General features: G+C 56.5%; 1 protein-coding gene across 6 annotated transcripts in view; it reads left to right on the top strand.

Annotated features, from left to right (window-relative positions):
• Positions 1-27,294, top strand: part of COL27A1 (collagen type XXVII alpha 1 chain) — a 137,135-nt gene that overhangs the window by 40,318 nt on the left and 69,523 nt on the right. For all 6 annotated transcript variants that reach the window (XM_059142186.1, XM_059142189.1, XM_059142188.1 and 3 more), the window contains 7 exons: positions 5,623-5,667; positions 6,300-6,353; positions 6,799-6,843; positions 9,513-9,566; positions 10,127-10,171; positions 18,425-18,478; positions 20,486-20,530. In XM_059142186.1, coding sequence (XP_058998169.1) covers positions 5,623-5,667; positions 6,300-6,353; positions 6,799-6,843; positions 9,513-9,566; positions 10,127-10,171; positions 18,425-18,478; positions 20,486-20,530 — 342 coding nt within the window. The remainder of the gene's footprint in view (positions 1-5,622; positions 5,668-6,299; positions 6,354-6,798; positions 6,844-9,512; positions 9,567-10,126; positions 10,172-18,424; positions 18,479-20,485; positions 20,531-27,294) is intronic.

The following is a 27,294-nucleotide window of genomic DNA, read 5'->3' as shown; positions in this document are numbered from 1 at the left end:
AACAGTTAGCAATGTCTGGAGACGTTTTTGGCCATCACTACTGGGAGAGGGAGGCTACCAGCTTCTAACAGGTAGAAGCCCGAGATACTTTTAAATATCCTGCAATGGACAGGACAGCCGCCCTTCCCCAGCCAAGACTTACCCAGCCACCATGTCAGTGCCCTCCCCTGGTTTGACCCTCCATGCTCATCTTCATGAGTCTGTCCCTTGATTCTATTCTCCAACACCATCTTCTCCAGGAGCACCTTCCTGGCACCCCCAAGAGAAGTCCCGCCTCTTTCCCCTGGTCCTCCCGCCCACCTGCTCAGCCTTTCTGGGTCTCTGCCCGTTAGGCTGGCAGGACTCTCAGGTGTCCTTGGGGCATTCATCAGCTGTAGCAGGTGCTCACCCTTGTTTCCTTACGGGGGGCTGAACACAGTGCTGGACGCATGCATCTGCCCCGTCCCATACCTCCCTCCTCCCCTGCCTATGGCCGACATCATTCATTGGTCTTTCCTGTCAAGCCCTGATGCAGCCTCAGAATCCTTAACACATCGCCCCATGTAGACATGACTCATGGAAGAAAATTGGGACTGCAGTTGAAACTTCCTCTCGGCTCCCTCTTGCAACCCTCCCCCTGCCACAGGCCCTCTTTGTGCCGCCAGAGTTGGCCACTTCCATGCAGAGCCCCTCCCGAGAACCTCTTCCAGATTCCCCTGCTGCTGGGCTGCCCTGGGCTTCTGGAGCCCAGGCCCACTGTTTCCGAGCTCTGCTGTCCAACCCTGCCCCTCCTTCAAGCCTGTTTACAAGGCCACTCCTTCCGGTTGGCTGTCTACACTGTCTTAGCACATCAATGCTAAGGAGCGCTTCTCCTTCATATGTGTTACCTTCCAGAAGGGAGGGAGTGAGTTTGTTTTACTCACCAGTTTATTCTTTGTGCTTAACGCTTAACACGGGGTCATGTTTGGGGTTCAACAAACCCTAGTTGAATGAACGAATGATTGGTTGAATGAATGAGCCAGACAGACATGGTGGGTTCCTGCCCGTCCTGTCTCAGGTACCCAGTGAGCAGAGTTTGGCTCATGGGTCATGATGGACTGTGCTTTTGGATAAACCACCCGTTTCTGAATCCTACAGTTTCTGAGCCGACACAAGGCTTTGAGATGCCAGTGGGGGAAACTGAGGTCCAGAGAGGAGCAGGGACTTGGGCAGTATCATGGAATGAGTCACTCAGCCTCCTGGCCTGTTTCTTCCTCGCTGATCCTTTCTGTCCAGTGGGGCTCTCTGTCCCACTGATGGTCCCCAGTGGACTATGGAGGTGGTTGAGAAGTTTAGGGAGTCTCGTGGGGTGCTCAGCAAGCACGGCGAGTTCCGTTTTACTGCCGAGGAAGCTGTTCACACGCTGAGGTCAAGCGGGAGTCCAGCTAAGGTCTAGGCACACATTGCTCCCCAGACTCCCAGGTACAAACAGGACCCCCACCCCCACCCCCACGCTCCCTGCCCGAAGCCCAGATAGCATCCCGGCCAACAGAGAGACTGTCTGCAGCCACCGTGAGGTGATGTCTGGTTTCTCCTTGCGCATTGTAAGCAATGATTAATCTGGCTCCCAAACCAAAATATAGACCGAGTTCTATTATAAACACGGGTCCTGTGGAGACCCGCCTGCCAGGCCGCCAGAGGCCCCTTACAGACTCTGTGGTCCCTGGAGCTCCCTGGAAGCACCAGCCCTCCCCTAGTACCCGCCAGGCACCCATCACACAGGGGCAAATCACAGCCCGTGGGTCCACCTTGCGGTTAGCACTCACCCCGTAATTGCTGGGGCCCAGGAGAAGATCATGGTTTGGATTCTTCCAGGTCCTGGGGCCCTGTCATTTGAAGCTATTTGGATGGCCCCAGCTTGGTAAACACTGCTAAGGTACTTCCAGGGAGCACAGGAACCTCCCCCCACGCTCCCCCCACGCCGTGGTCGTGCTCAGCCTCTCCTGCTCTCAGCCAGCCAGGAGAAGTGGGTCATTCACAGCAACCTGCAAGGACCTTTAGGGTCTACTGATTGGGACAGACCTAGGATCGTGGCCTGTTGGACAAAGCACAGCCTGGGGTGAGGTGGGGCGGGGTGGGGGTGGTGTCAGGAGTCCCGGGGAACAGTCTTGGCCATAACTTGCTAAGGAACCTTGCATAAGTCCCTTCCCCCTGGTAAGTCTGTCTAATGAGAAAAGTGGTCGGATCGATGGTGCAGGTCCCCTCCAACTCAGATACTCCAGGGTTCCGTGTGATGGTCCTCTGTTCCAGTAATCCCTGTAGTGACCCATATACTCTGTCTTGGGGAAGAAGGTGTGTAAGGGGGTCTCTCCCTACGTGGCTCTGTGTCCTTCTAGGTGGGCCTTGGCCCTCAATATGTATGTGTTATCTCATGATTGGGTGGTTAGGCTTTAGAGATTGGAGTCATAGCTTGGCCTTGCCCCTGAGAAGCTGTGTGGGCTCAGGGAAGTCTCTTTACCTCTCTGAGCCTCCGTTTCCTCGTCTGCATGTGTGCATGGTCATACCAGCCTGCTAGGGGTGATGGCAGGGAGTTGATGAGCTGATGTATTTATTTAAGGCTCTAGTACCAGGCCAGGCAAAGGGCAGGCCTGTGTCTCTATCCCCGAAGATCATGCATTTCTTTTTTTTCTGTGCCCTGAGTAAAGGGTTTACTTCAAATCTTCTGGGATCTCCCTGGCAACACTTCTCTGTGGGAGCATTGGTTTCCAGCAGATTTCTTCCTGACTGCAGGTGAAGCCAAAGGAGCTGGTGATGCTCAGGGGCTCCCTGGTCCCCTTTCTTGGTTCTCTGGGGATTCTCACCCCATTATTCCATCAGCTTTTGGAAGCAACCCCAGGCGGGTTGAGAATGGCAGAGTGAGGCTCAGAGAGGGCGATTGCCTGGGCGGAGTCACACAGCCTGAGCTCAAGGCTCAGTTTTGCTCTTTGTGGGAAAGGCTTTGCTTATTCTTCCTCGTGTGCAAGTTTCAAGTGGAGAAAGGATAAGAAAGACGATTACGTGTGTCCTATCACGACACATCCCTGCTCAAAATCCTCTTGTGGGCTGCTGCCATGCTCCTGTCTTATGTGCTCTGGCTTCTGGCTTCTTCTTAACCACCCGCCCCTCTCCACCTCACCCCTCACTCATTCTGCTCCCATCGTGGAGGCCCCAGTCTTCGTCCAACCCCCTCGAGAGGGTTTTTGCCTCAGGACTTCTGCACCTACTGTTCCCTTTGGTAGGAATGCCTTTCCCCAGAGAGCCAGCACCGCCTCACGTCATTGGTCCCAGTTGCAGCCACACACCCCTCCCCCCAACAACACAGCCTCTTTCTGTCCTCTGAATCTGCTCACTTTTCTTCGTAGTGCTGGTCCCTGCCGCACCGTCACTGTTTTTCCAAAATTGTAGTTTTTAATCACAGCAAAAACCACACAACATAAAATTTACTATCTTAACTGTGTTTAAGGTTATAGGTCAGTAGTGCTAAGCACATTCACATCATGGTGCAAAAGGCATCCCCAGAACTTTCCAATCTTGCAAAACTGAAACTCTACATGCCCCCGCCCCAAATTCCCTTTGCCCACTTCCCCCAGACATTATCTTTTTTATTTGTTTGTTTTTACATCCCCTTAATTAAACTGTCAACTCCATTAAGGCTAAAGGATGTTGTCTTCTCACTCATCCCAGGCCTGGAATGGAGCTGGCACATACAAGTTCAGTAAGTGTTTGTTGAATGAATGAATGAAGTATGAAGGTCGCAATGGTGACAGCAGCAGGTCTCGACAGGGCCCCTGAATTCAATGGTACTGGGCTGGGTGCTTTACACACGTTATATCATGTGATCCGTGTGCCATTCCTTTTGTTTTCATTTACAAAAGAGGAAACCAAGGCTCAGTGAGGTGACGGCAGTGGCGTCAGATCATACAGCCCTCCAGGAGTGAAGCAGGATAGTTCCAGATTAGCCTGACCTGAGAGCTCTTAGCCACTCCACATGCAAGCCCCTGGCTATGGCCTAGGCTTCCGTCGGCTCCTGGGGGAAAAGAACTCGCTGCCCCCCACCCCAGGTAGAAGTCGTGCCCAAGTCCCGTTGCCTCAATCTCTCAGGCCCCGCGTGTGAGGTGTAATCGTCTCGCCAAGCCGTCCCGAGGCGTGAGTAGGTGCAGAAGGAATGCTTGTAAACCCCCCAGAGCTCTTGGATCCAACCGACGCTGCTGTTTATAATTACGACTCCTGCTTCCTGGGGGCCTGCGGGGGGTGCCGAGTGCGTGTGCCTGTGTGTGTTCGTGGATGTGCGTGAACGCTTACTGTGCCCGGGATGTCAGCCAGGCTCTTGGTGTGGCCTTGGGTGTCAGAAGGACCCGGCGGCGAGCCGGAGCCCAGTGCTTCTTAGCGATGGGACTTGGAGCAAGCTCTCTGAGACTCTGTTTTCTCCTCTGAAAAGTGCAGTTGATAATCCGGACCTTCCCCTGTACCCCCACCCGCACCTTATCAGGCTGGCGTAGGGGCTAGAGGGGCTTGTGCAGGCGTGGGCTCAGGTCAACAGCTGTGCACAGAGGGGATCTACAGGCATCGTCTTGTTTATCGCTGTCCAGGGGAGCTTTTTGTAAACTCTGGAGTCCTCGAACACCAAGCCGAGGGGGACTGGGAGGGCTTGTGTCCTCGGCTGAGGTCCAGGGTAGGGTAGAAGCCCACCAGCGTTGCACGGTAGGTGAGGGGCGGTGTCTGAGCCAAGCCCTGGGCTCTCTGTGCCAGGGGGTCTGACGGAGCTCTGGGTGGCTGATTTGTCTAAACTGCAAGCCCCTGCCCGGTCTTAGCTCACAGCTGCCCTGGGGTGATGGAAGTTTGAAGTCCCGGGTTTCCCTTTGGAGAGCCCCTAAGTCTTAGGAAATGATGGCTCTGGTGGTGGTCCCTGGGGCCGTGAGTAAGCCCACACTGGTTGGATTCTCTTGACCTAGAGACCTGGTGGTTGGGCCATGGCGATAGAGGGTCAGGGGTGGTACTGGCTGGTGGCCAGAGTCCTTCCCAGTCTGGCATTTGGGTGGCCTCTTCCTCCCTGAGATGGGACCTGGGACCAGTGGGAGGAAGGGAGGCCCTACCTGCGGTTCCCATATTTGGTCGGTATGTGTGAGATCTTTCCTGATAGGGGGTTTATGAGTAAGGGCAGGCCTTGACACAGATCCCAGCAGCACACGGTGTTTGCGCGTATCCCAGACCTGAAGGTCCTCATGGGCCCACCCATCCATGGAGAACTCGCTCTGCCCCGGCTGGCTTTGGATGGGCTCAGCCCTGTCTGGATTTGGAAGGAATGGTTGGGATACAGCGTCACTCTGCCCCGGGGAGCTGTCTCCCAGTTCCGCTCACAAAGCCCGCGGGAGGAGGGAACCACCGTCCCAGATAGCTTCTGTCTGAGCACCCTTGGTGGCAGACGGAAGCATCCTGCTAGCCTGTATGTATCCATTCAGCGGGCGGGCAGCAAGCACGCATACTCCACCCCTGCTGTGCACGGAGCAGACAGTGCTGAAAAGGCAGGTGGGGCGACTGGGCCTCTGCCATCTGATCTGCAGGCCCAGATGCCTTCCTGGCCTGATGCCCTTTCTTCCCCCCTACTCCACCCTCCTCCCCCACCAGGGACACAAGGGCTATCCTGGACCAGCGGGGCACCCCGGAGAACAGGTGAGGGCCACAGCCTCAGCCCTTCCCTGCTTACACTCCCCCTTCCCTGCTCCCTGCCCCGCTCCACCCCTGTCTGACCCTGGCCTCCTCCCTGGGCCCTGTTCCATGAGTGAGCCCCAGAACCAGGCAGCTCTGCCTCCCATGGGCAGCCTCCCCACCGCGCCCCACTCTCCCCTAGCTCCTCGACTGAGAGGAGCTGGAGTCCGCGCTGAGCCGGCGTTGGCACGAGGCACTCGACCGCAGCCAGAGCCGTGAATAGCCGGCCTGTTCCCGGCGCTGTTAGGGGATATTATGCATGCCGCCGTGGGGTTTGCAGGAATTTGGGCTCTCCTGGCCCAAGTCAAACAGCGGCCCCCTGCCAGCGTGGGAGAGCCAGCCAGGGCTCCTCAGAGCCTTCTCAGTCCTGGGCTGCCGGCGCAGGACGCTTGTCCTTCTGAGCTGGTCTGACCGGTTTCGCAGAGGGGTGGGCTGGGGGCTCAGCAGGCTGGTGGCTTCCCCTTCCCCCACATTCGGCTCATATTCCTGCCCTTGTCTTTGTCCACTGTGAGTCAGCCCCAGCCCCGCAGCGGCCCCCAGACCCAGAGAATGGCAAGGTCTCCCCTTTCCTTATGTTTCTCCTTGTTCTTTTGCAGGGGCAGCCAGGACCTGAGGGCAGCCCAGGGGCCAAAGGTTACCCTGGCAGGCAGGTGCAGTATATGGCTTCTGGAAGCTCGGTGGCCGTGGTGGTGTGGAGATGGCCACGGGTGCCCCCCAGGCAGAGGGAGGCGGCAGGCTGGGGGCCAAGGAGCTGTGCCCACCGGGTGGGCCCCGAAGGAAGTGCTATTCAGGGGGTTGGACTGAGGAACCCTCTCTTCGAGGGCATGAGGGTACAGGATGCTGAGAAAGGGAGCTGGGGCTGGGGGGGTGGGGCCTTAGAGGCTCCTCCCACTCAGCTCCCCACCCCCCCCCATCGACTCCCCCTGGGACTCTGGGGCAGAGTGGGGTCCTCAGTGTAAAGACTGCAGGTCTAGTGCCACTCCCTTTCTACAGAAGGCGCAGCTGAGGCCCCAAGGAGGCAAGACTTGCCCTAGGTTGCGGGCAGCAGAGAGAACGTTCCCCTATGTCTTTGCCCCTCTGCCTCTTGTGTTTCAGGGGTTACCAGGACCAGTAGGAGACCCTGGCCCAAAAGGCAGCCGGGTAAGTGGGCCTTGGCAAGTGCCACTCAGGTTGGGGCCCTGGCGGTGGGGGGTGCTTTCCCTGTCTGCCCAGCTGGCCTGCCGAGGAGTGAGGTGTGCAGGGTCTCTCTCCAGTGTCTGGCACCTTTGCCCTCCCACCTGAGTGCTTTCTGGAGAGCCGGGGGCAGCAGGGTGGGCAGGTGATGGGGAACCTTGAGCCAGGAGTGCCAGGCAGACTGGGCAGCAAAGATTCTGCTGGGTGCTGAGCGGTCCAGCTGCCATGGTCAGGTGTTTCCTTCCCGTGTCCCCTAGCACATCGCAAGTGCTAGGGAACTTAAGTCGGGGCTCCTTCGTCTGCCATTAGAATCCTCAGACACCTCTTTCCTGCTTCTCTCCCGACCCTTTTTAGAGAGCAGGGGAGGCTGATGGGGGATGCGGCTCAGGCCCGGAGGCTGAGGGAGCATCAGCTCTCCCTCTGAGGAGCAAACCCTGAGTAGCCAGCAGCCTCAGTTTGCCTATCTTTACTATGGGAGTGACGTCCGTTGCTACCTCTAGCATGGTTATGGGGCTACCAGGAGTTTGGAAGCATATACTGCTGAAGAGGGGCTCCCAAGTGGGCTGTGGGTGGTGGAGAAGATTCTGGGTGCACCAGATGACGGTAGATGGAGTTCGAAAGAGGTGGTGGAATGCCCTTGTCCCCGCACAAGGAAACTGGGTTCCTGGTGGGGAGCTGACAGCTGCTGTTCACTCTGCGTGCCTCAGGTGGAGCTGGGACAGGGACCCAGGTGTCCCAAGGACCAGACTTTCTGCCTCTCAGAGAGCGCTCAGCAAGTGGGTCACACAGCTCTCGGTCAGGCCAGGTCAGGTGTGACGTGTCCTCCACTCCCGAGCCAAAGCTATTTATGGCCACAGTCTGGGCCTTGATCCCTGCAGCTGACATGTGGCTGTTAGAGAGTCTTGGAGGTGGGCAAAGAGGTGGGCGGGCAGGTTCCTCAGGACGTGATGATGTCAGTGGTGATGTCATGTGGGGACCTAGGGCGGCTCCTGTCCTGTATCCAGCTGTTCCCACGAGCTGTGGCCCCAGAGGCCTGCTGCTGACATCTGGGGCTGCTCGTTGTTTGCCATGCGGATGGCATCTTGAGATCACATGGGGGCCAGACTTGGTCTGGCGGCAGCGCCCTCCTCTCTGGGTCACGAGGCCCCGCACAGCCTGGGGGAGCTGGGAGGGCTGCAGCCAGCACCAGCCTCATCACTGGGAAGGTGGTAGAACGCAGGCTTTGGAATTAGGGCCACGGACGTTGAGACCGGCTGTGCCCTTATCCAGCTGCGGGATGGCAGGCAAGTTGCTGGACCTCTCAGAGCCCATTTTTCTCATCTGTAAATCTGGGCTAGAAGCCCTGGCTGGCAGGATCAGTAAATGTTCCTCGTTACAGGGACGGCTGTTTTCACCAGGGATGCCGAGGAGGCTCAGTGACCTCTCGTCTTACTAGAGAAGGAGAGATGCGCTGCTTGTTTGCTGGCGGGAGGCTGTGCAACCGAGGGGTTAGGAGGCCTGCCGGGGAGTCCGATGGCTTGGATTCCAATACCAGTTTTATCGTGCTCCAGCCCTGTGGCCCTGGGCAAGTCACTCCACTCCTGGGCCTAAACGTTCTCACCTATACAGGGGGCTGACTGATAATACCCTGCTTCCGGGGCTGTAGGGAGGACACGGTTGATGCTTGTGTGGACACAGAGTCCTGAGAACCGGGGCTGGCATGTGGTTTGTGCTCAGGAAATGTTAACTTTTGGGAGCGTTATTATGAAAGCATTGCACAAACATCTAGAGAGCACAGATAACACTAGGTGCTCGGGGTTAGTCCTTGGCCTTGGGGACATCCCAGGCTAATGAGGACATGAAATATGGACCCAGATTTTAGAAGATACATGGGAGAAAGTGGTGAATCTTATTAGTGGGGGAGCAACAATAGTGTACAGGTGGAGGGAAGGGCTTCAGAGCCCAGCTTGGAAGGGGTGGCTGTGCCTTCGCTGAGCTGGGAAGGGCATGCCTGGTGGCGGCCACAACTTGGAGGCAGAAAGTCAGGTGCATCTGAGGGCAGGGGACTCCCAGCTGTGCCCCGACTCCTTGTGCCACTTTCTCTCCAGGACCTGGGTTTCCTGGTCAGTGTGGACGGCCAGCCCGCAGTGTCACCGGGTGGGTTGAAGGCAGTGGTGTACGTGTGCCCGAGGGGAAGCCGCGTCTCCTGCTGGCGCTCAGGCAGCTGTGGGTGAACGGGAGCCCCATTTCCAGGGCCTTTGGCAGCCTAGGAGAAGGCACCGTGGAAGCCACGGGCACCCGGCAGGGTCCCTCGGAGCGAGTGGAACCTGGTATCCCTCTAATCCAGCCGAGAGCTTCCTTCCTGCAGGTCCAGGAGCCCCGGCGTGGGGCGGGCATCCCCCCCAAGAGTGCCCGCGCCCTTCCCTGGCGTGAGCGTATGTGCCTTTGGACTACATCGTGGAAGCCAGCACCATGCAGTCCATGGGCATATACACTTGCCTCAAGGCCTGTGTCATCGAGGAGCCACCAGAGCCACCGCTGCCACCAGCGAGGAAGAGGAGCCTGGACGTGGGAGGGCAGCGAGGGGCACGGGGACGGGTCGGGCCAGCCACACCCTGCCACTCGGTCCCTCTGACCCCCTACCTGCTCTTTCCTAGGGCTACATTGGACTCCCAGGGCTCTTCGGCCTGCCAGGGTCTGATGGAGAACGAGTGAGTAGGCTTTCTTTGTTTACCTTCCGCCCACCTACCCACCCCTTCCGGAGAAGTCCGGGAGTCCCTCCCAGAGGAGGTGCCCTTGAGTTGAATAGGAGTCTGCCAAGGGGTCAAGGCTGACTGCTTCCAGACAGAAGAGAGCTTGGAGGGGGCACGTGGGCGAAGTGATGTGGGCGCTCAGGACCCAGGTCAGGAAGGGGACTCAATTCTGAGAGCATGGACAGTTGCCTCCCAGCCTGAGCCTGTCTTTGGGAACTCAGCTCGTAACCTCATCAACAAGCTGAATAGAGAGGACCTTGAGAGAGCGCCTGCTGAATACCAGGGACCCTGGGTGCTCTCCTGGGCATTTCCTCAGTTCAGGTCCATGAAGGTCCCAGTCCTGTAGAGTGGAAGCACCATCCATGTGATGGGCACATAACTGACAGCGACTGTGTGTGACCTGCTCCCTGAGCCCTCTGGGACTTCTTCTTATGGGTGGCTCTGGGGCTGGTTTGGGGCAGCACTGGTTGTCCCTTGTGGAATCTCCTCCTGACCTCTTCCCTGTCTCTCCCCTACAGGGCCTGCCTGGTGTTCCTGGCAAGAGGGGCAAGATGGGTAGGCCGGTAAAGATTTTCCGTGTCTATTATGCAGACTCTATGGGTGAATCTGACGTCCCAGGGGCCACACCCCCCCCCAACCCCGTGCCCCTGTGTCCTGGGTGTTCTCTGCTTCTGTCCGCTGGGCCGTCGCTCTGCTCTGAGTGTGTGGGCCAGCATGTGGGGCTTTCTGGGCCTCATGTTCTGCTATCAGGACACTGACCAGTGGCTGTCTGGCTGGAGCTGGGGCCTGCCATGGTTCTGGGCCCCTGTGGGATGGCTCTTCTGTGTGTGTGTGTGTGTGTGTGTGTGTGTACAGTCCTGTGTCCAGGGTCTTCTGTTGTCTGGGCCAGTGGTGTCTGTGGGCCTGCTTGGACTGGGGAATCATGGTTAGACCTGGGTCTGGGCTCCTCTCTCTCAGAAAACCCTCAGTCTCTGTGTTGTCTCGGGGTGGCCACAGTCACACGTGCACCTGCCAGGCCAGAGGCTGGTGGGCATGTGAGCAGGCCCACAGTGGGTGTGACCCCCAAGAGAGGCTGGCTGTAACCCCTGGTTCACTGGCTTTGCCCATGACTCTCCGGCGTGGCAGGGATCGCTTTCCTCCTGCTCGGTCACCTGCAGGGCAGGAAGAGAAAGCCAAGGCACAGAGAGGTTAAGTCACTTGCCCCCAGTTTCACAGTCAATAAGGAAGCCAGGATTCTAGCACTGCCATCCACCTCCAGGGCCTCTAACCTCAATGGTGGATCAAGAGCTCAGATTCACTGGCTGCCAATAAGGTCGTAGACACACGTGCCCCAGAGTCTTCACCTGCTGGGTGAGACATTAATTCCGATGCGCTCATTTCTCACAAGGGGAAGCTGAGGCTTCCCCTGCAGTGGTATGTATAGTGTCCTTGCTGCCAGCAGAGGGAGACCCCAGACTATAACAGAGGCATATTTCTTTCAGGCCTGAATGCCGTTGGTGGCTTAAGGTCCCATGTGGTCGTTTGCAGGTTAATCCCTGGACTTGGAAGCACTGTCCACTTGGGATCTGGGCTTCCCTCTGCTGATGGTTGATGAAGAAGGGACTGTGGGGAGGTTGGAATCTGAGAGGAATCTGGAGGGGGGCCAGGAGCGCTCAGCAGTGCCCAGAAAGGGTCTTGTCTGTGATTCTGGGGTTGACACGAGTGACCAGGGGCATCTTACCTATTGTAGTGTATGGATCTGGGCCTTGTGGGGCCCAGTGTGGTATGCCAAGCTCCAGGTCCTGGTCTCAAGGACCAGAGGGGCACTTCATCCTCAGACTAGACCTTTTGGACCCAACAGCCCCTCTGTGCCTGGTGGTCTAACACCTGAGACCTGGATCTGGGCAAGGAGGAGCACCTAATGCTTCTTTCAGGGCAAGGACCTTGCATCTCTGAGGGCTGGGCTGGTGTCTGGATCTGCTCCTCAAGCCAAGAGACCTTGGGCAAGGAGATCCATCCAACCAACCATCTATCCATCCATCCATCCATTCTTCCATCTCTCTGCCCATCCTGTGAATATTGAGCATAGCCTGTGGGCCAGGCACTATACTTAGTGCTGAGCACTGAGCAAGACAAAGTTCCCATTTTCATGGACAGATAGACAATGAACAAGGGAAGGAGCGATGAGTGAATGAATGTCAGATGGTGCTGAGCATTAATACAGAGTGGGGAAGGGAGACAGTGAGTGCTTGGGGTAAAGACTATTAGGTGAGTTGATCCAAGAATCCTCCTCGCTTCTTGAGAAACCTTAATGAGGGGAGAATGAGAGCCCTGTGGCTATCTGTGGAAGAACTTTCTGGGTTGAAGAGATAGTAGGTGCAAAGGCCCTGGGGCATTATTGGCTCAAAGCCCCTGAATTGCAGTGCAGTTTTCCCTTATGAGAAATGGGGATAATAGCTCCTAGCTCATGGGGTCATTCTGCTTGTCACATAGTAAGCACTGGTAAATCGATTATTCCTGTTTGTAGTTTCATGGATGCATGAGTCTGTCTGTGCTGTATCACTTCGAGCCCATGGCTTCACCTCTCTGGACCTGTTTTTCCAAAGGTTAAATTGCAGAGGAGGGGCAGTTGACTTCCTTAGCTGATCTCAGCTGGGCCCTGTCCCCTCACCCAGGTCTGCCTCCCAGGCCACCCATGTGGGATTTGCTCAGACTCTATCCTGGGATGCTGCCAGACCACCGGGCATTGCCACTTTACAGAGGAGGAGGTGGAGGCTCGGGGGCTGGGGGGGGGGGGGCGGTGAGTGACATGGCCAAGGTTCTTGAAGCTTCCCAGGGTCATTTTTGGGTTGAAATGCAGCAGCCAGAGCTTTCGCCTCGCCCCGGAGTGTAGCTATTGAGTGAATGGGTCCAGAGTCTCCTGAGCATGGAGGAGGGAAGCACCTGGAAAACCCGGGCATGATGGCTTCTTCTCCACCCTGCTGCCCCAGGACCATCCACAGGGCCAAGTCCCCCTTTCTCCTCCTCCCAGTGGTCTCTTCATCTGCCTTCTCCCTGCCATGTACTTGTTTGCTCCTTGCAGCTGAAGGCCAAGGAGCTGAAGGCTGAAGGCACAAGCTGCTTGTGCCCAGGAAGGCAGCACCTGCTCGCTCTGAGGGGCTGGGCGCCATTTTGCTATCTGCGCATCAGATGAGGCCGCTCATTCATTTTTCGTTCAACAAAAATTTACCGGGCACCTACCAGGGGCCGGGTGCTGAGGATGGCACTGGTAGCCAAAACATACCCCCCCAAAGCAACATTTATGGAGGCCTTTTACCTGCATGGCATCTGAACTACGTATGATTCTCTCACTGCTTCTCCAAGGTGAGATTGGCTACACCTGTTTTCCAGCCTTGGCAACCAAGTCTCAGTCAAAGCCATCTGCTCTGACGCCCTCTGGGGGCCTCACCGGTCTCGAACCCCCGTAGCTGACGATTCATTTCTGCTTTCTTGCTCCTTGCCTTTCACTTCCTAGGATTCTGCCCTGTCCTTCATGATGGCACTGTGGTGTCAGGCATTGGGGGTAGGGGAAGAACCCCCCTTCTTCAGCAAAACAGTGCTGGGGCCACATAGTGCCCCCAAGAGCCGTGAAAGTCCCCTTGACCTGGTCCAGCTGCCATGGTCAGCAGATGGGCAGGGTCTGCACTGGATATGATTTGATGGTGCATGGAGCAGGACCACCTGTCACCGAGTCCCTCTGGCTTTGTCTCTGCCCCTGCCAGGCCTCAGTCTGCAATGGCCTTGGGCCCCATGTTCTCTAAGTGATCTTTGGGGCCATCCCCCTGTTGCCAGTGCTCCCGAGCCCTTGATCTGGCTGGTGGTCTGAGGGGCAGGGGGTGTTCCTTCTGCAAGTGTCCTCTTGTCAAAGCTTTGGGTCAGGCGATTTCTAGGCTTTTATTAACAAGAGGAAATGTCGGGAGAATGAGCCGAATTCCCTTATGCCAGATCGCAGCTGGCCTCATTTCTGGCAGGGCTGGTGATGATTTTGCTGTAGCTCCTCTCTCTCCAGCAAGCAGAACTTTAGGCTCGGGCACATGGCCTCCTTAGCATCAGGTAGGGAAGGAGGGTGTGTGGGAACCCTGAAGGAGACACTAGAGGTCAGAGCCTGTCAGAGCTGTGGAAACTTTTTAGTGATGAGCTGGCCTGACCTCTCTGTCAGAAAAGCAGACAGGGCTCAGAGAGGCCAGTAATTTGGCTGAAATCACACAGCAAGTTGATGGCAGTGTTAGGACCCGACCCCGGACCGTTAGTTGCTTTCTGCCTTACACTTCTCTCTGCACTTCTATCTTTAGCTCCAAAGGAAAGTTTAGGCTAACGCTCTCATCTCCTCACGCCTGCTAGAATGAAAAGTGTTGTGGTTTTCTGAGGAGGGGTCTGGATATAAGATGTTACAGACTTGGCTGGAGCTGAAGGGGTTTCTCCTGGGCTGTCCTGGCTTGTTCTGGGCATGGCACAGTGAGGCTCGCAGCTCAGACAAGGGTCCCTCTCAGGAGTTAGGAAGACGTTGTGGTGAATCGAGTTGCTGGACGGGCGCTGTGTGAACTCACTGTCAAGCCCGCTGGGATGCCTGGGATGGTCAGCCATAGCTCACAGCGTGTCTCGTGGCCTCTGGCCGGGCCTGCAAGGCTGGTCTTGTGTAGCGAGTCAGGCTGGCAGACACTCAAGCTTATAGCTGGAAAGGCCCAACCCTGGTTCCCAGTCCTTGGGTTTGTGTCTCAGAGACACTGGGACTTGCCCAAGGCCACATGCCTATCAGGGATGGGAAGAGCGTCTACCATGGTGCCTTTGGGTTTGAGGGCCCTTTCCAATTCTCATACTGTGGGGAACAGGGAGCAAAGTGACAGAGGCCTCATGTTTCCAGGTGGGGAGACTGAGGCCAAGAGAGATGAAAGTATTTTGTTGTGGCAATGCTGTGTGTGTTGGGGGGGGGGGGTGTTGTGTGGTCCTCAGTGTCTCATACTTGAGCTTGAGCTGCCCGGGTCAACTGGTGACTCTGGGGTCCTGGCAAGAACTTGACCTACCTGTCTCCTTCTTGTTCTCTGACATGACTATTCTTAGATGGGCTCCCTAGTGGATTCCAAAAGGGCAGTGCGAAAACATGCTCAGCAGTGTGACCTCAAGGGGTCTTTTCACGTCAGCACACTTGAAGTGCACACGTGTTCTAGAAAGGACTATAACCGGCTGCAAGTGCAGCAGGAGGGATGCAGATTAGGCTTGCCCCAGCATTTCCTGTCTGTGGAGAATCTCAGCACTGTAAGGAGGCCCCCTAGATCATTCTACAGGCTCTTCCAGGAGATTATTCTGTATTCCTCCTGTTGAGGCAAACCAGAGCGAGTGCGCCCTGGCTCCGTAGAGCGTGCTGGGCTGCGTGCGGCCCAGCTCTGCCAGCGGAGCTGGCAGGACGGACCATGTCATAGGTCAGGGAGCTGAGCCTTTGAGGCATTAGCAGTACTGCTGATCCCGGAGGCTTCATGCCTCCTCTGCCTCTCCAGCCCACCTTCTGGAGCAGATGGATGGGGTAGACACTGCCTGGAGGCAGGGGAGTGCCTAAGGTGACCCTCAGCAACCTCCTCGGACCTTGGCATCCCGCTGTGGTTGTGACAAGGACCACCCTTTCTTCATGTGTGTTCCTGAACTGCCGTAGCTAAGACAGGATTTGGAGTCCTGTCCTGGCGCCTGATTCTGCCTCCTCCTGGGCCTTGTTCTGCTCAAAGTACAAGGCGTCCAGTTCCCCGGGGGCCCCGACCTGGGGAAGTGGAGACACCACGTGGCTGGGGCCCCAGCAGGGCGCCGAGCTCATTCCTTGGGCCTCGGGCCAGCCTGTTGCAGCCAGGAGCTCAGGCCTGCGGAGGAAGGTCCCACTGCCTGCCGAGCTGGGACTGCACTCCATGCACAAGGAGATACAGCCAGACAGAGGGAACCAGAGTGGGAGGAAAGTGGGGCCACACTTCTAGCTTGGCGGCCTACCTCTCTGAGATCCAGAAGGGCCCAGCATCGGGGCCTTGGGGCAAGTGCCAGAAATGACCTCTGTGTCCAGTGATGGAGGGATGGCACAGGCTAGCCGGTGATGGGCCCTTGTGCACGCTCTGGGCCTCAGTCTCCCCACTGGTGCAACAAGGTATGGATTGTCAAGAACACCTAGGGTCTTCCCGTCTTCGACATTGTTCCAGTCACAGATTTGTCCTCCCTTTGCTCCAACCATTACGCTCCTAATTACTCGTCTCACTGGGCTGGTGGGGTTTGCTCTTGTCTGTCTTTGTTCTTACCCTGCTGTTCTCAGCCACTGGCTATCTTTGGGCTTCTTTTGTCTGCACAAGTGCCTTCCTTTGGGATTTTGACCTTTCTGATGGTCTCTCCCTCGCTTTGTGCTTTCACATTGCTGCTGTCCGCAAGGGATGCCTCCACTCACCCTGTTTGTGTGCTACGTCACAGAGCAGAGCAAACTGCAGCTTGGAGGGGCCCGTGGATGGTGGAGCCAGGACGGGTGCTGGACGGCCCTGCTTCCAAAGCTTCATGGGGGAGGCTGGCCTGGCAGCGGGGGCTGAGGGGAGTCCTCCGGCCAGCCTGAAGTGGGCTCTGAGTGCAGACCTGTGGGCTTGGCACCTGCCTGGTAGCTGCTTTGGGTGAATATATTGGACTTTGCAGCCAGGAGGTGTGCCTGGGTGGTGGTGTCAAGGTCTCCGTCTTGCCCCAGGCCGGGTGGCATTCCTGTGTGTAGGGGAAGAGGATCCTTCCTTCTAGACCTTGTCTAGGGATTGGGACAGGGGCTCTTAGAGAACGCCAGCCTGACCAGGGCAGTGGGTCAAGGGAGGGGCTGCCCAAGGTCATACCGCCCGTCTGGAGGTGAGCCAGAGCTAGTCTCCAGACGCTGGACTTGGCGAGCTGAGGACAGACTTCCTGAGTCCTGCCCTTCATGGGCCGTGTGGAGTTGGCTGGGTGCCTGGCCGGACAGCATTGTCCTTGTCCTCTGATGGATGGTCCTCCTCTTCGGCCAGATCACCACCTCCAGAGGTGAAGGCAGAAAGGCAATGCCTTCAGAATTCTCCTCTGACTACAGCCCAGCTGATATCTCTGGGGGAAAGGGTCTCGCTTACAGCTTGACAGAGAGGGGCTGAATTCGGGAGAGGCTAAATTTGCCAGGGTGAGAGGAATCTTAGACAGGATCAAATGTACCCCCACAAAGGTTTGACCTGGAGATGGGCCTTCAGATGCATACACACACACACACACACACACACACACACACACACGCCACTCTCTGCAACCGGCTGAAGACACATTCTAGCAGCTTCTACCGGCCATGATCTGCCTGTGCGCAGCTCATACCAACTTGACGGAGTTCAGAGAGGTGGGGACCTGGGTTCAGCTCTGCCACAGACTTGCTTTTCTTTTTGGTTTTGCCCTAGCCTTAGCCAAGTGACATCGCCTCTCCAAGCCTCACTTTCCCCATCGGTTAAATGGGACTGATAACCTTTCCCTCAAGGGTAGATGTCAAAGGCAAATGAAGTTTTGCATGCCAAGGGACTGGCTTGGTCCAAATCTCATTATTCTGTCCTCATGCCGTCCTTCGGGTGTCTGAACAAAGCCACACCTCCTCCAGGATGAATGCCAGCCCTTGGCCTTCTGATTCAGGGGACCTCCCCAACAGAGAAGGGGTCCGAGGATGATAGAACAGCTGGACAGGGCAAGGACAAAGGCCTGGGTGCACACACATTTCAGGATCTCTTTGCTCAGCCAGGACAGACGTTGTCATTGGTTTGGGATTTGTCCTTAGGTTTAATCTAGTCCCTGGGTCCCCCCAGCTGTGTTAGAAACCAGACACAACTGACCTTCTGTGGGGAATCTTTCTTTACTGAGCGGCTCAGGCATCCATTTGGTCAGAGAAACATGTGCTGTGTTTTTTATTAAATTTCCCTGGAAAAACAATGATGTGAATTCAAGCAGGGGAGAAGAACAGGTTTCCCTAAATTCCAAGCTTGAGGATTTCCTTTTCCTTTTGAAGTGAAACGAAGTTGCCCCCTACTCCTACGCTGGTCCCCGGAGGTGTCCCCACAGCTGATGTTTTTCCAGCTGCCTATGTCCCCAGAGAGTGTGGAGTGGGGTCCGGGGTGGGATGAAAGGGTCGGACCTGCTTGGGCCGGGTGGCCTGGCCTCTCTCAGGGCTGCTGAAACGTCCCTCTGCCAGTGGTGCGGAGAGTCACCAACCGTGTGACCTTGTGTAACCTTGACATTTATCCTTCCAGAGTCCCTCTTTATCTGTAAAAATGGGGATTGTGATTGCATAGGGTGGTTTTTGAAGAGCACGTCATAGCCGCAGAAGGTCTGAGCTCCAAGGTGCTGCAGAGGCCTTCCCTCCCCCGACTAGTGGGGAAACTGAGGTCTACGGGGGAAAGGGATGTCCTTAAAACACTTCGCAAGTCAGCTACTGGCTCAGGCCTGGACTCCGCTTCCTGACCTCAGTTCTCATCCTTCCCGCCTCCTCGGTTCGGGTCTCAGATTTGGGGGTGGGCATTTCCATGCGGCCGAGTCAGACGCTCACTTCTCAGAGTCTATGTCAGTAAGAAAAGGGCTCTCTGGCTGTGGGCTCCTCCCCAGGACCCAGTCCCTGAGAAATTCTTCATGTGGGGGTGTTTGTGGAGGACACTGCGTTACTAGGGACCCTGTCGCCTGTCCAGGTCCCAGAACCCAGGAGTGAGACTGCATGGACATGTCGTGTGTGCCCGCGGGGGTTCGGATGGAAGCCACCCCGCAGGTATAAATGCTAATCCACAGACGTTTCTTCTCTCTTATGCCTTTAGGGGTTTCCTGGAGACTTTGGGGAAAGGGGTCCTCCTGGACTGGATGGGAACCCTGTAAGTATTTCCAGTGGTGGGGAACAGGAAAGAGATTCCAAGCTTTGGGGTCAGGCAGAATGGGTCAGATCCCAGCCACACCACCTGTAAACCCGAGGCTGCTGTCCACTGTGGGTGTCCTGAGCTCCCACCCCAGGGAAGCCCCCCTCCCTAGGCCCACTGAGACTCTGGTCTCAAAGCCCCAGACCGTGCCGCATCCACAAGGACTCAGGAAGGTTCTGGGTCACTCCCCACTGGGGAAGCCGGGCTACTAGCATCTTATAAAGCACGAGCAGTGTTTATGGGACAGAAGCGCCCTGGGGGAGCAGATGGTTTGCAGGCCCTGTGTGGAAGGGAGAGCGGAGTTCTAAAGAAATGTGCAACACTGGCATGTTTATAGGGTTTGTAAATAATCAGAGGCCTGTCGTTGAGGAGCCAGGTCAGCCTGCCCTGAGGTGCTGAGCCCGCCTCTCCCTTCCTGTTCCAAGCTCAGGCTCAGGCAGGAGAGGGAGTGTGTTCCCTGTCCCAGGGGAGCAGACTAAGTTGAAAGCTCTTTGGAACACCTGCCGTGCTCCCCCATCTCTCTCTGGGCCTTCCCACCTAAGCAGCTGTGGCCAGCTGTGCTTTCTGTCGAGGTGACAGCTGGATCCACGATCAGCCCACGATCAGGATGTAAGAATTTCAATTCCACAGATGCCCTCTGAGCCTGACCCTGCTTGGGCTCACCCCAGCTCCCCTGGGGGCTCCAGCCCTGGTCTCAGAGCCAGGAGGACTCGGGTTTGATTCCTACTGTGTCTCTTGGACACATCAGTTCCCTTCTCCGAATCTCAGTTTCCCTCTCTGTAAATCTGGGGGTTGGAATGCCGGCCCCAGAGGGCTCGTGTAAGAAGGAAATGAGAGGGGGTGGGAAGGTGGTGGGCTCACAACAGGTGTTCCTGGGATGGGGCCCTTGTAAGCAGTCGGTCACAGCGGGGACATCGAGGGCCCTCGAGGAGCTCATGGCTGGCTATCCGGTCCGTCGTACAGGCAGAGTGAGATGTGTGAGTCGAGGGCGCCGGGTGCTGTGGAGGAGGGATAGAGGAGCAGGGAGACTCCTGGGGAGGGTGATGTTGGATTGAGGTGAGCAGAGAAGTGAAAGGACATTCCATGTGGAGGAAAGGCCACCCGCGAAGGCACGGAGGCGAGAAATCGGAGCCTCTCCTTCGGTGTGATGTCATCCCCAAAGCCAGCTTGGGGATGGGGCAGCGGTGTCTTTGTCTTCAGTCCTGGGGGAGCAGAAAGGGGGCTGATGAGCGGCCCCAGCGTGGCCATGCAGTTGCTGAGTGACCTTGGACACGTAGCCTCCCTCATGTAAAGCCAAGGCTGGTTCTCCCCTCCTCTTCTCGGTGGCTGTAGTGATAGCCTCCTGTCTGGAGGGGGCTGACAATTCCCACTGATAATCAGCATTTCTAGAACATCGTTCCCCCCCACCCACCCCCGTTTGCAGCCCTATCGCCTGACTCCCAGGCAAGAGCCCTCTCCAGCATCTGGGAGGCAGGGACCGGATAGCCTCCTTCGGTGATGCCGGGCTTCTCTTAAGTGCCCCAGCACCTCCTGGCTGGAAGAGGAAGAGAGGCCAGCCCCGTGGCTCTCAGCTTGGAACTGAGCCACTGTGTTCTTTCCTTGCACTTGACCTGGGGCCTGCCATGAAACTCTTGAACCTCAGTGTTGCCATCTGTAAAGTGAAGGTGAAACGAGACATGGGCCAGACACCCAGTACGTCTTTATTGTCAGGATCAGGATTCTGCCTCTTCCTTTATACTTGATCTGGAAACCCTGCCTCCCCATTTTACAGATGTGGAAAGCTGAGAGCAGAAGGGGGAAGGGTCTTGTCCAAATTTCAGGCCAGGCTCCAAGATTCGTTAATCAGGCACAAGGAATGGTTGGCTCCAAAGGATCCCACCTGGTGCCCACAGGGGCATAAAGTGGAGGGAGCAGCCTGGGAGGGAGACAGGGCAAGTAACCGCTTTGCTCTCTTCCTATCTGCAGGGAGAACTAGGCCTGCCAGGGCCCCGAGGAGTCCCCGGCCTCATTGTAAGTACACAGATGCCTGGTGGCGGGGGTGAGAGGCAGCGATGAGTCTTGGTGGAGAGGTCCCTCTCTCATCAAATGCCAGGAGGAGCGGGGGGAAGCAGGACCTGTCACTCTGGCCAAGGGGGCAGAGGGAGGAAAGTCCTGCTGTGTGTCCTCAGGTGGATTGCCCACCTTCTCTGAGCCCCTTTCTTCATTAGTGAAATGGAGACAGGTACGTGGAGCGTGATGTGCTTTCACACCTGCTGCCTGTGTGTCGCACTGCAAGGAGGTCTAGGTGGGGGATGGGACGTCTGTTCACAGGTGAGGTGCTTCCGGTCCAGAGGAAGGACGCAGCTGGCCAAGGAGCTGAGGCTTTGGGTCATGTCAGGCTGGTCTTCCTCATCCTTTCCTTCAAAGCACTGACTCTGGAGCCAGACCCCCTGAGTTCAAGTCACAGATCTGCCCCGTCCTAACTGTTTGAAGTTGCTTACTCTCTCTGAGCCTTAGTTTGTCGTCTGTAAAATGGGGATGGTGATAGAGGACTCTGGGGGATCCTGTGAGGCTTAATCGAGGACTGACATGTACAGTCGTTGGCCCAGGGTCTAGCATTTAGTGATCTTATAATGATTCATTATATGAATCACAGGGAGGTGGGAGGCAGGCTGACCTCTGACTCCATCCAGATTGGGGTAGGCCTTGTGGAGTGTTCCAGGAGCCAAAACCAGGGCCTCCTGCTGGGCCCTTGGAGTGGAACCTTGACCTTGGGAGCCCTTGAGAGGTCCAGGCCTGGGAAAGGACTCTGGGAGTTCTCCCCAGGGTTCCACGCCCCCTTTGCCCTGTTCTCTGGTCATTCCTCATGGGGCTTGAGTCTGGGGAGGCCATGGAGGGACCTAAGTAGGCTCTTGCCTACTTTGACAAATGAGCTGCCAGCCTTGGCTATTCCAGCAACTGTGGCATGAAATTCTGGCCAGAGGGAGGATGGAGAGGGCCCCAGGGGCGTTCAAGGGCCCCATCGTTCAGTGGAGGCCAGGCCTGATAAGAGGTCCCACAGGTCCCCAGTGGCAACATGCTCATGGTCGAGCAGATGAGTGCAGAACCCGAGCGGGGTAGGGGCTGAGGGTCCAGACCTCCCGGGTGTGCAGCCGAGCCTCGCCTTGCCTCCTGCTGGCTCTGTGTTCTTCAGCTCTGGCCTCATTCCTTGAGCCTCAGGGCCCCCCTCCATGGGATGAGATCAGCGTACCCACCATTGTGAGGACCGCATATACACACTGTCCACTGCAGTCCCGCGGCCACGGGGGCCAGTCCATGCAACCAGACCACCTGGGTTCAGAGCCTAGCTCGACCGCTGGTTACAGTCAGACTCCAAGCAAATTTCTTAACCTCTCCGTGTCTCACTTTCTTTATCTGTACAACGGGGATCATCGTAGTACCTGCCTTAGACTTCAGTTGTGAAGATTTAAAGACGCTGGTGCATATAAAGTGCTTTGCACATAGCAAGAATCCAGGAAGTGCTAGTTACCATAATAATAGTCATTGTTAGTTCACACACACACACACACACACACACACACACGCATGTGTTATGTATAGTAACAGTCCTCTGGGGTGCTATGTGGAGACAGATTTCAGAGTCACCTTGGAACTTAGTGAGGGCAGCAAAGTGTCCCTCTAGGAGTCATGCATTTGTGAACCCTGATGTCCATTCAGCAGGGCTTAGCTGGGCATCTTCTTTGGCACAAGGCACTGACCCAGATGCTTTGGAAAAGGAGTATCTGCAAGGAGAGGTAGAGAACCCCAGTTGATGAGGACCCCCAAAGTCTTGTCCTGCCTCCTCTAAGCTCACACGGATGCCTTCTGGAATATCCTGGTCACATGGTGATGACAGTCGAGCTCGAACAGCCTGGTGTTGGACGCCCTTTCCTGGGGGAGCCCAGGCCACTCTCTGGAGTTGTGTCCTGAGCCCCAGTCATTCCCCTGCCCCTGGGAGAGCCCGTTCGCGATGAAAAGATGGCAGCTCTCTGTCCTTGCCAAGGCTCCATGTTCTCAGTTTCCAAAGCTGACCGGAAGGGATGTTGACGCATCCCCACTTTCGTCACTGGCACACATTTCTCTTCGTCATTGTCTAGTGGCCACTAGGTTGGGTCCTGAGAGGAGCAAGAGTATCCTTTGTCTGAGTGAACACAGGCTCTAGAGGCTGAGACAATGCCCTTGGCCTTCCTGACTCTTTACAAAGCTCTTCCCCACCTGGGCCCTCTCCTTTGCTTTCCCCAGCGAGGGCTGCCAGAGGAAATAACAACATGCCGGATGAAATTTGGATTTCAGATGCAATATTTAGAATGCAGTTTACACTAAAGTATCCTTCGGTGCTTATCTGGCGTTGGAATTTAGCGGGGCAGACCTTATTTTCATTGGCTCGATTGGGCAGCCCTATTCACGGGATCTCTTAGGAGAATCCCATTGGGCAGATGGGAAAGCTGAGGCCCTGGCCAAGATCACTCACAAGGCGGGACAGGAGGGAGGCAGGACCGTCCAGGACCCTCCTCCCACTGGCCCCGTTCTGAGGGGCCTGAGCTGGGGTGTTCCTGCATTCCTCACACTCCGCCCCCTTGTGATGGTCTCTTTCCAAGTCGCTGCTCAATGCGTTCTCAGGGTTCCCTCTCCGCTGTGTCTTTTTATCACTACTTTCAGCCTCATTTCCCCTGTTTTATTTTTTTTTAAATAGTTTATTTATTTATTTGACAGAGATCACAAGCAGGCAGAGAGGCAGGCAGAGAGAGAGAGAGAGAGAGGAGGAAGCAGGCTCCCCGCTGAGCAGAGAGCCCGATGTGGGGCTCGATCCCAGGACCCTGAGATCATGACCTGAGCTGAAGGCAGAGGCTTTAACCCACTGAGCCACCCAGGCACCCACTTCCCCTGTTTTAAAATTCCCTCTGCTGTCAAAGCAATATTCCCTTCCTCCTGAGGTGGGGGTGGGGGTCACAAGCAGAGACCTGAACCTGCCAGACCAGCAGGGGTCCCCGGACTAGTGCCCTCTCTTACCCAAGCACACACACACACACACACACACACACACACACACACACCCGCCACCAACAGCTTCTGTGCCCTGGTGGGGGTGGGGGAGGGCGGGTAGGGAGAACAGTGGCCTCCCCAGAGAGTTGGAGAGGAAAGGAATTTCCTAACCAGGAGTTAAAGGGGAAAAGGGATCATGAGTCACCCCTGGTTTTCCAGAGGATGTGGGTTTTTAGCTGAGCGAATGGGAATTCCACATATTGATAATCATTTTAGTGACGTTTCAGGTTTATTCAGTGCCTTCTGTCTAGTCAGCTGAAGTAATTTGCATGCAGACTGAAGCCCACTCCACTCCCCACCCCCAGGTCCTTGCAGGCAGGAGGAAGGGTGTGTGGAGATAGACTAACATTTATGGAGCATCTCTCTGTTTTGTGTGTGCTTGATGTGCTTTAGGCTGGGGAAGCCTTGAGGTACTGGAGGGAGGTGGCCGCAGCCTAGTCACCCAGATAGGGAGGCTGGGGCCTGGGGTCACCAGCTAGGACTTGCAACCCAGGTCTGTGTGGCTTGGATCCCAATAAGCAGCTGGCGGCCCCCCTGCAGCCTCTGAGGGGAGACCGCCTCAGGATAGCCCCCTCTGAGTAACTGAAACCCTTTGGCTGGCCCTCAAGAAAAAGCATGCCTGGTTCCAGGATCTTCCCCACCAAGATTTCTGTCTTTTTAAATTTTGAGTGATAGAAAGGGAACTTTGGGTCCTCCTTGGGTCTAATGAGACCCAAAGAATACGTGGTCAGACCAAAACCCAGCATGCGGGGTATAGTGGGCAGGCCCCCCCCATTCTGTCAGTAAACGATCATCTGGCTTCGTCTCTTTGTGACAGAACTGACACTTACCAACCCCTTGTGTGCCAGGACTTGGCGCTAAGTACTTAATGATCCCGGCAAGCCTCTGAGTGTAGGAAGTGGGATTACCGTGGTACACTGAAGGGAACTGAGGCACAGAGCGGCTGAAATACCTGCTCAAGGTCACACAGCGCAAAGCTGGACCTGGGTCTGTGTCTGTGGGTCATGGATTTCCCCACCGCATCCTGTACTCAGCTCGTCAGAATGGAGTGAGCTGATGCGTGAGAGTGTGGACCACGCCAGGGGCTGTTCTGTGTGAGATGACACTTACAAAGACCACACAGGAGCCAGGACCGGCCGCAGCCCCCACCCCCTTGTCCCCAAACCACCGATCCCTATCAGAGTTTCTGGAAAGAGGCCTTGTTGCCTTCAAAGGCAGTTCTAGGAGCACAGAGGTGAGATTTCTCCCCAGATGTTTGTAAATGAGAGCAGAATTAGCTTTCTTTCTCACCCGGTTGTTAAGCCGCTCTCCGCCACATAGACACGCACAGAAATGGTCGCCAGTGTAGCCAGGACTGTGCGACCTGACCGCAGGGGGCCGACCCGGCCTGTGCTGTCAGGGAAGGGATGCTGGCGCTTCGGCGGAAGGATGAGTGTGCGTGAACAACGAGAGCGCCGCGGAACATTCTGGGTCTGGGAACGCGTGGCCAGGGATGCCCCAGCTGCAGCGGAACAGCAGGGCAGGAAGGGAGACATACATGAGGGATGGTGGGAGGCCCTGCCAGACAGACAGCCCTGGGTTCTGATCCTGCCTATGTCCCCTGTGGCTGGCTTAGTCTTGGGTGACTACTGTGCCTCTGTTTAAGCCTTGGATTTCTCCTCTGTAAGACGGGCCTCATGGGGTTACTGTGAACAGCTGGCAAGGGCCCGAACAGCACGTTCCAGCCAGGGCCCAGCCTAAGCGCCCACGCACGGCAGTTGACGGGACCTCGATGTCTCGAGCGTGGAGCCTGGCACACAGTAGGAGTTTGGAAACAGCTGTGGACGTGGTTGTATTTTGGTGAGAGTCAGCAGGACGAAGGTCAAGATGTTTAGAATGGTATCTGGGAGCTTAGGCAGAAGTGGGAACAGGATCCAAATTCAGAGCATTACTCATTGTTCTTTCTTGTGAGGACATGACATGCTGTGTGTTGCTCAGCCGGGTTGCCCACAAGGGTGTCTAGTGCAGAGCCGGTGCTCTGCGGGCTATACTGGGGGGAAGAGTGGCCTGGAATTTTCTCTTTTCCTCCCCTGAGGGCTTTCAGAGCCCAGCACTGGGGCCCTGCCAAGATGGGAAAGGCCTGCCCTAAGCAAGCCACCACGTTCTCCCCATGTGCCCTGCAGCCAGAGTCCCTTTTCCACAGATTCCTGGTCCTTAGGGGTTGGACACCGATGCAAGTCCCTGCCTCCCACCGCACACATACACCTTTTTTGGAAGGGCTGGCAGGGGCGGCGGGTGTGGTGTTGGTGTGGCTCCCCAGGCCCCCAGGTGTCCGTCAGGCCCGTATTGAATTCAGTCCCCACACAAGGCACCTTCAGGCCTGCAGCGGAAAGAAGGAGCCTGTGTTCCTGGAGTTGCTGGCTCGTCCCCTGCCCACAGCTCAGGCCCCAGCTGGAGCCAACTGTGCTAGGAGAGCCTCCTCTGTTTATTTGTGGATTACGGGGAACTCTGGGCAGGCCACCCCTGGCTCCCTTCAACCAGGAAAAGAGAGGGAGAGAAGCAGCAGCCAGCATGGCCCAGGGAGGTGCACTTCTCTGAAGGGCTGGCTTTTCCTCAGACCCCAGCCTCTCCCGGCCAGTGATCCTGGCCTTACCTTCCTCTCCCAAGATGACTTCAGAATTGCCTGGAAGCTCTGGAGATGGACTGCCTGGTGTGAATCCCAGCTCCATCCAGTCCTAAGCTTAGGGAGCCTCAGTGTGCCCATCTGTAAAATGGAGATGGTGGGAGGGTGACACTCCAAGGGCTGTTGTGAGGAGTCCTGGAGTGGAGGCAGGTAAGGAGCCGAGCCCCGTGCCTGGCAGACACTGCTGTTTGTGTCAGTCTTGGCGCCTGCTGAGACCTTACTTCCTTCAGGAAAAGATTACTTGATGAAGCTGAAAGCACCATTTCTTGGCAGAGGAATAGCTAGAAGTTCTGGTTTGACCTAATCAGGTGGGGATCCTGAGGTCCAGAGAGGGCAAGGGTTTTGCTCAGGGTCATACAGCCCGTCCCTGACAGGGCAGTGGCCGGACGGTGGTCAGCCTCTGCAGCAGCTGATCTGAGCCGGTGCAGGGGCTGGATGGGGGCGGGGCGACAGTGCCCCAGCAGACCTCCCCACCATCTGTGAACTCGGCACTTTCCCTCTGTCTCTCTCCTTGGGCCCATCGGCCCTCCTGCAGACGTCGGGCAGGAATGTGATGGAGACATCTCTGGGCAGCTCCCACAGGAAGCCTGGGGCAGCTGGCCTCCCCTGGGGGCTTCCGAGCACTGGCCAGGGACCCCCATGGACCCTGACTCAGGGATGTGGGAAACTGAGACCCAGAGAGGTCAAGCGCATTGTGGGAGCACACATAGCAGCCAGACACTTTGATGAGTCACAGCAGATGGAAAGAGGGGAGAAGGGTGCATTTTCGGGGGCTCCCTATCTCGGGGCATGGGCTTACCCAGATGGCTGCAGCCGGAGCAGTAGCTGGAGGGGCAGGCAGGAGCCAAGGACCCGTGAGGGGAGGAGGGTGGGCTTGTGCACAGAGGATCCAGCCACCCCTTCATTCTCAGCCAGGCTTCTCACCTCAGTACCGTGGGCATTTTGAGCCAGATCGTTCCGTGTCGTGGGGCCTTCACCCACGAGATGCCAGGAGAGCCCCTTCAGCTGGGACAACCCAGTTGCCTCCAGACCATGCCCAGCACTTAGTACG

The sequence above is a fragment of the Mustela lutreola genome, chromosome 12 (genome assembly GCF_030435805.1).
Source record: "Mustela lutreola isolate mMusLut2 chromosome 12, mMusLut2.pri, whole genome shotgun sequence".
NCBI classification, from domain to species: domain Eukaryota; kingdom Metazoa; phylum Chordata; class Mammalia; order Carnivora; family Mustelidae; genus Mustela; species Mustela lutreola.
Note: the sequence above shows the minus strand (reverse complement) of the source record. Positions and strands in the feature narration are given on the sequence as shown.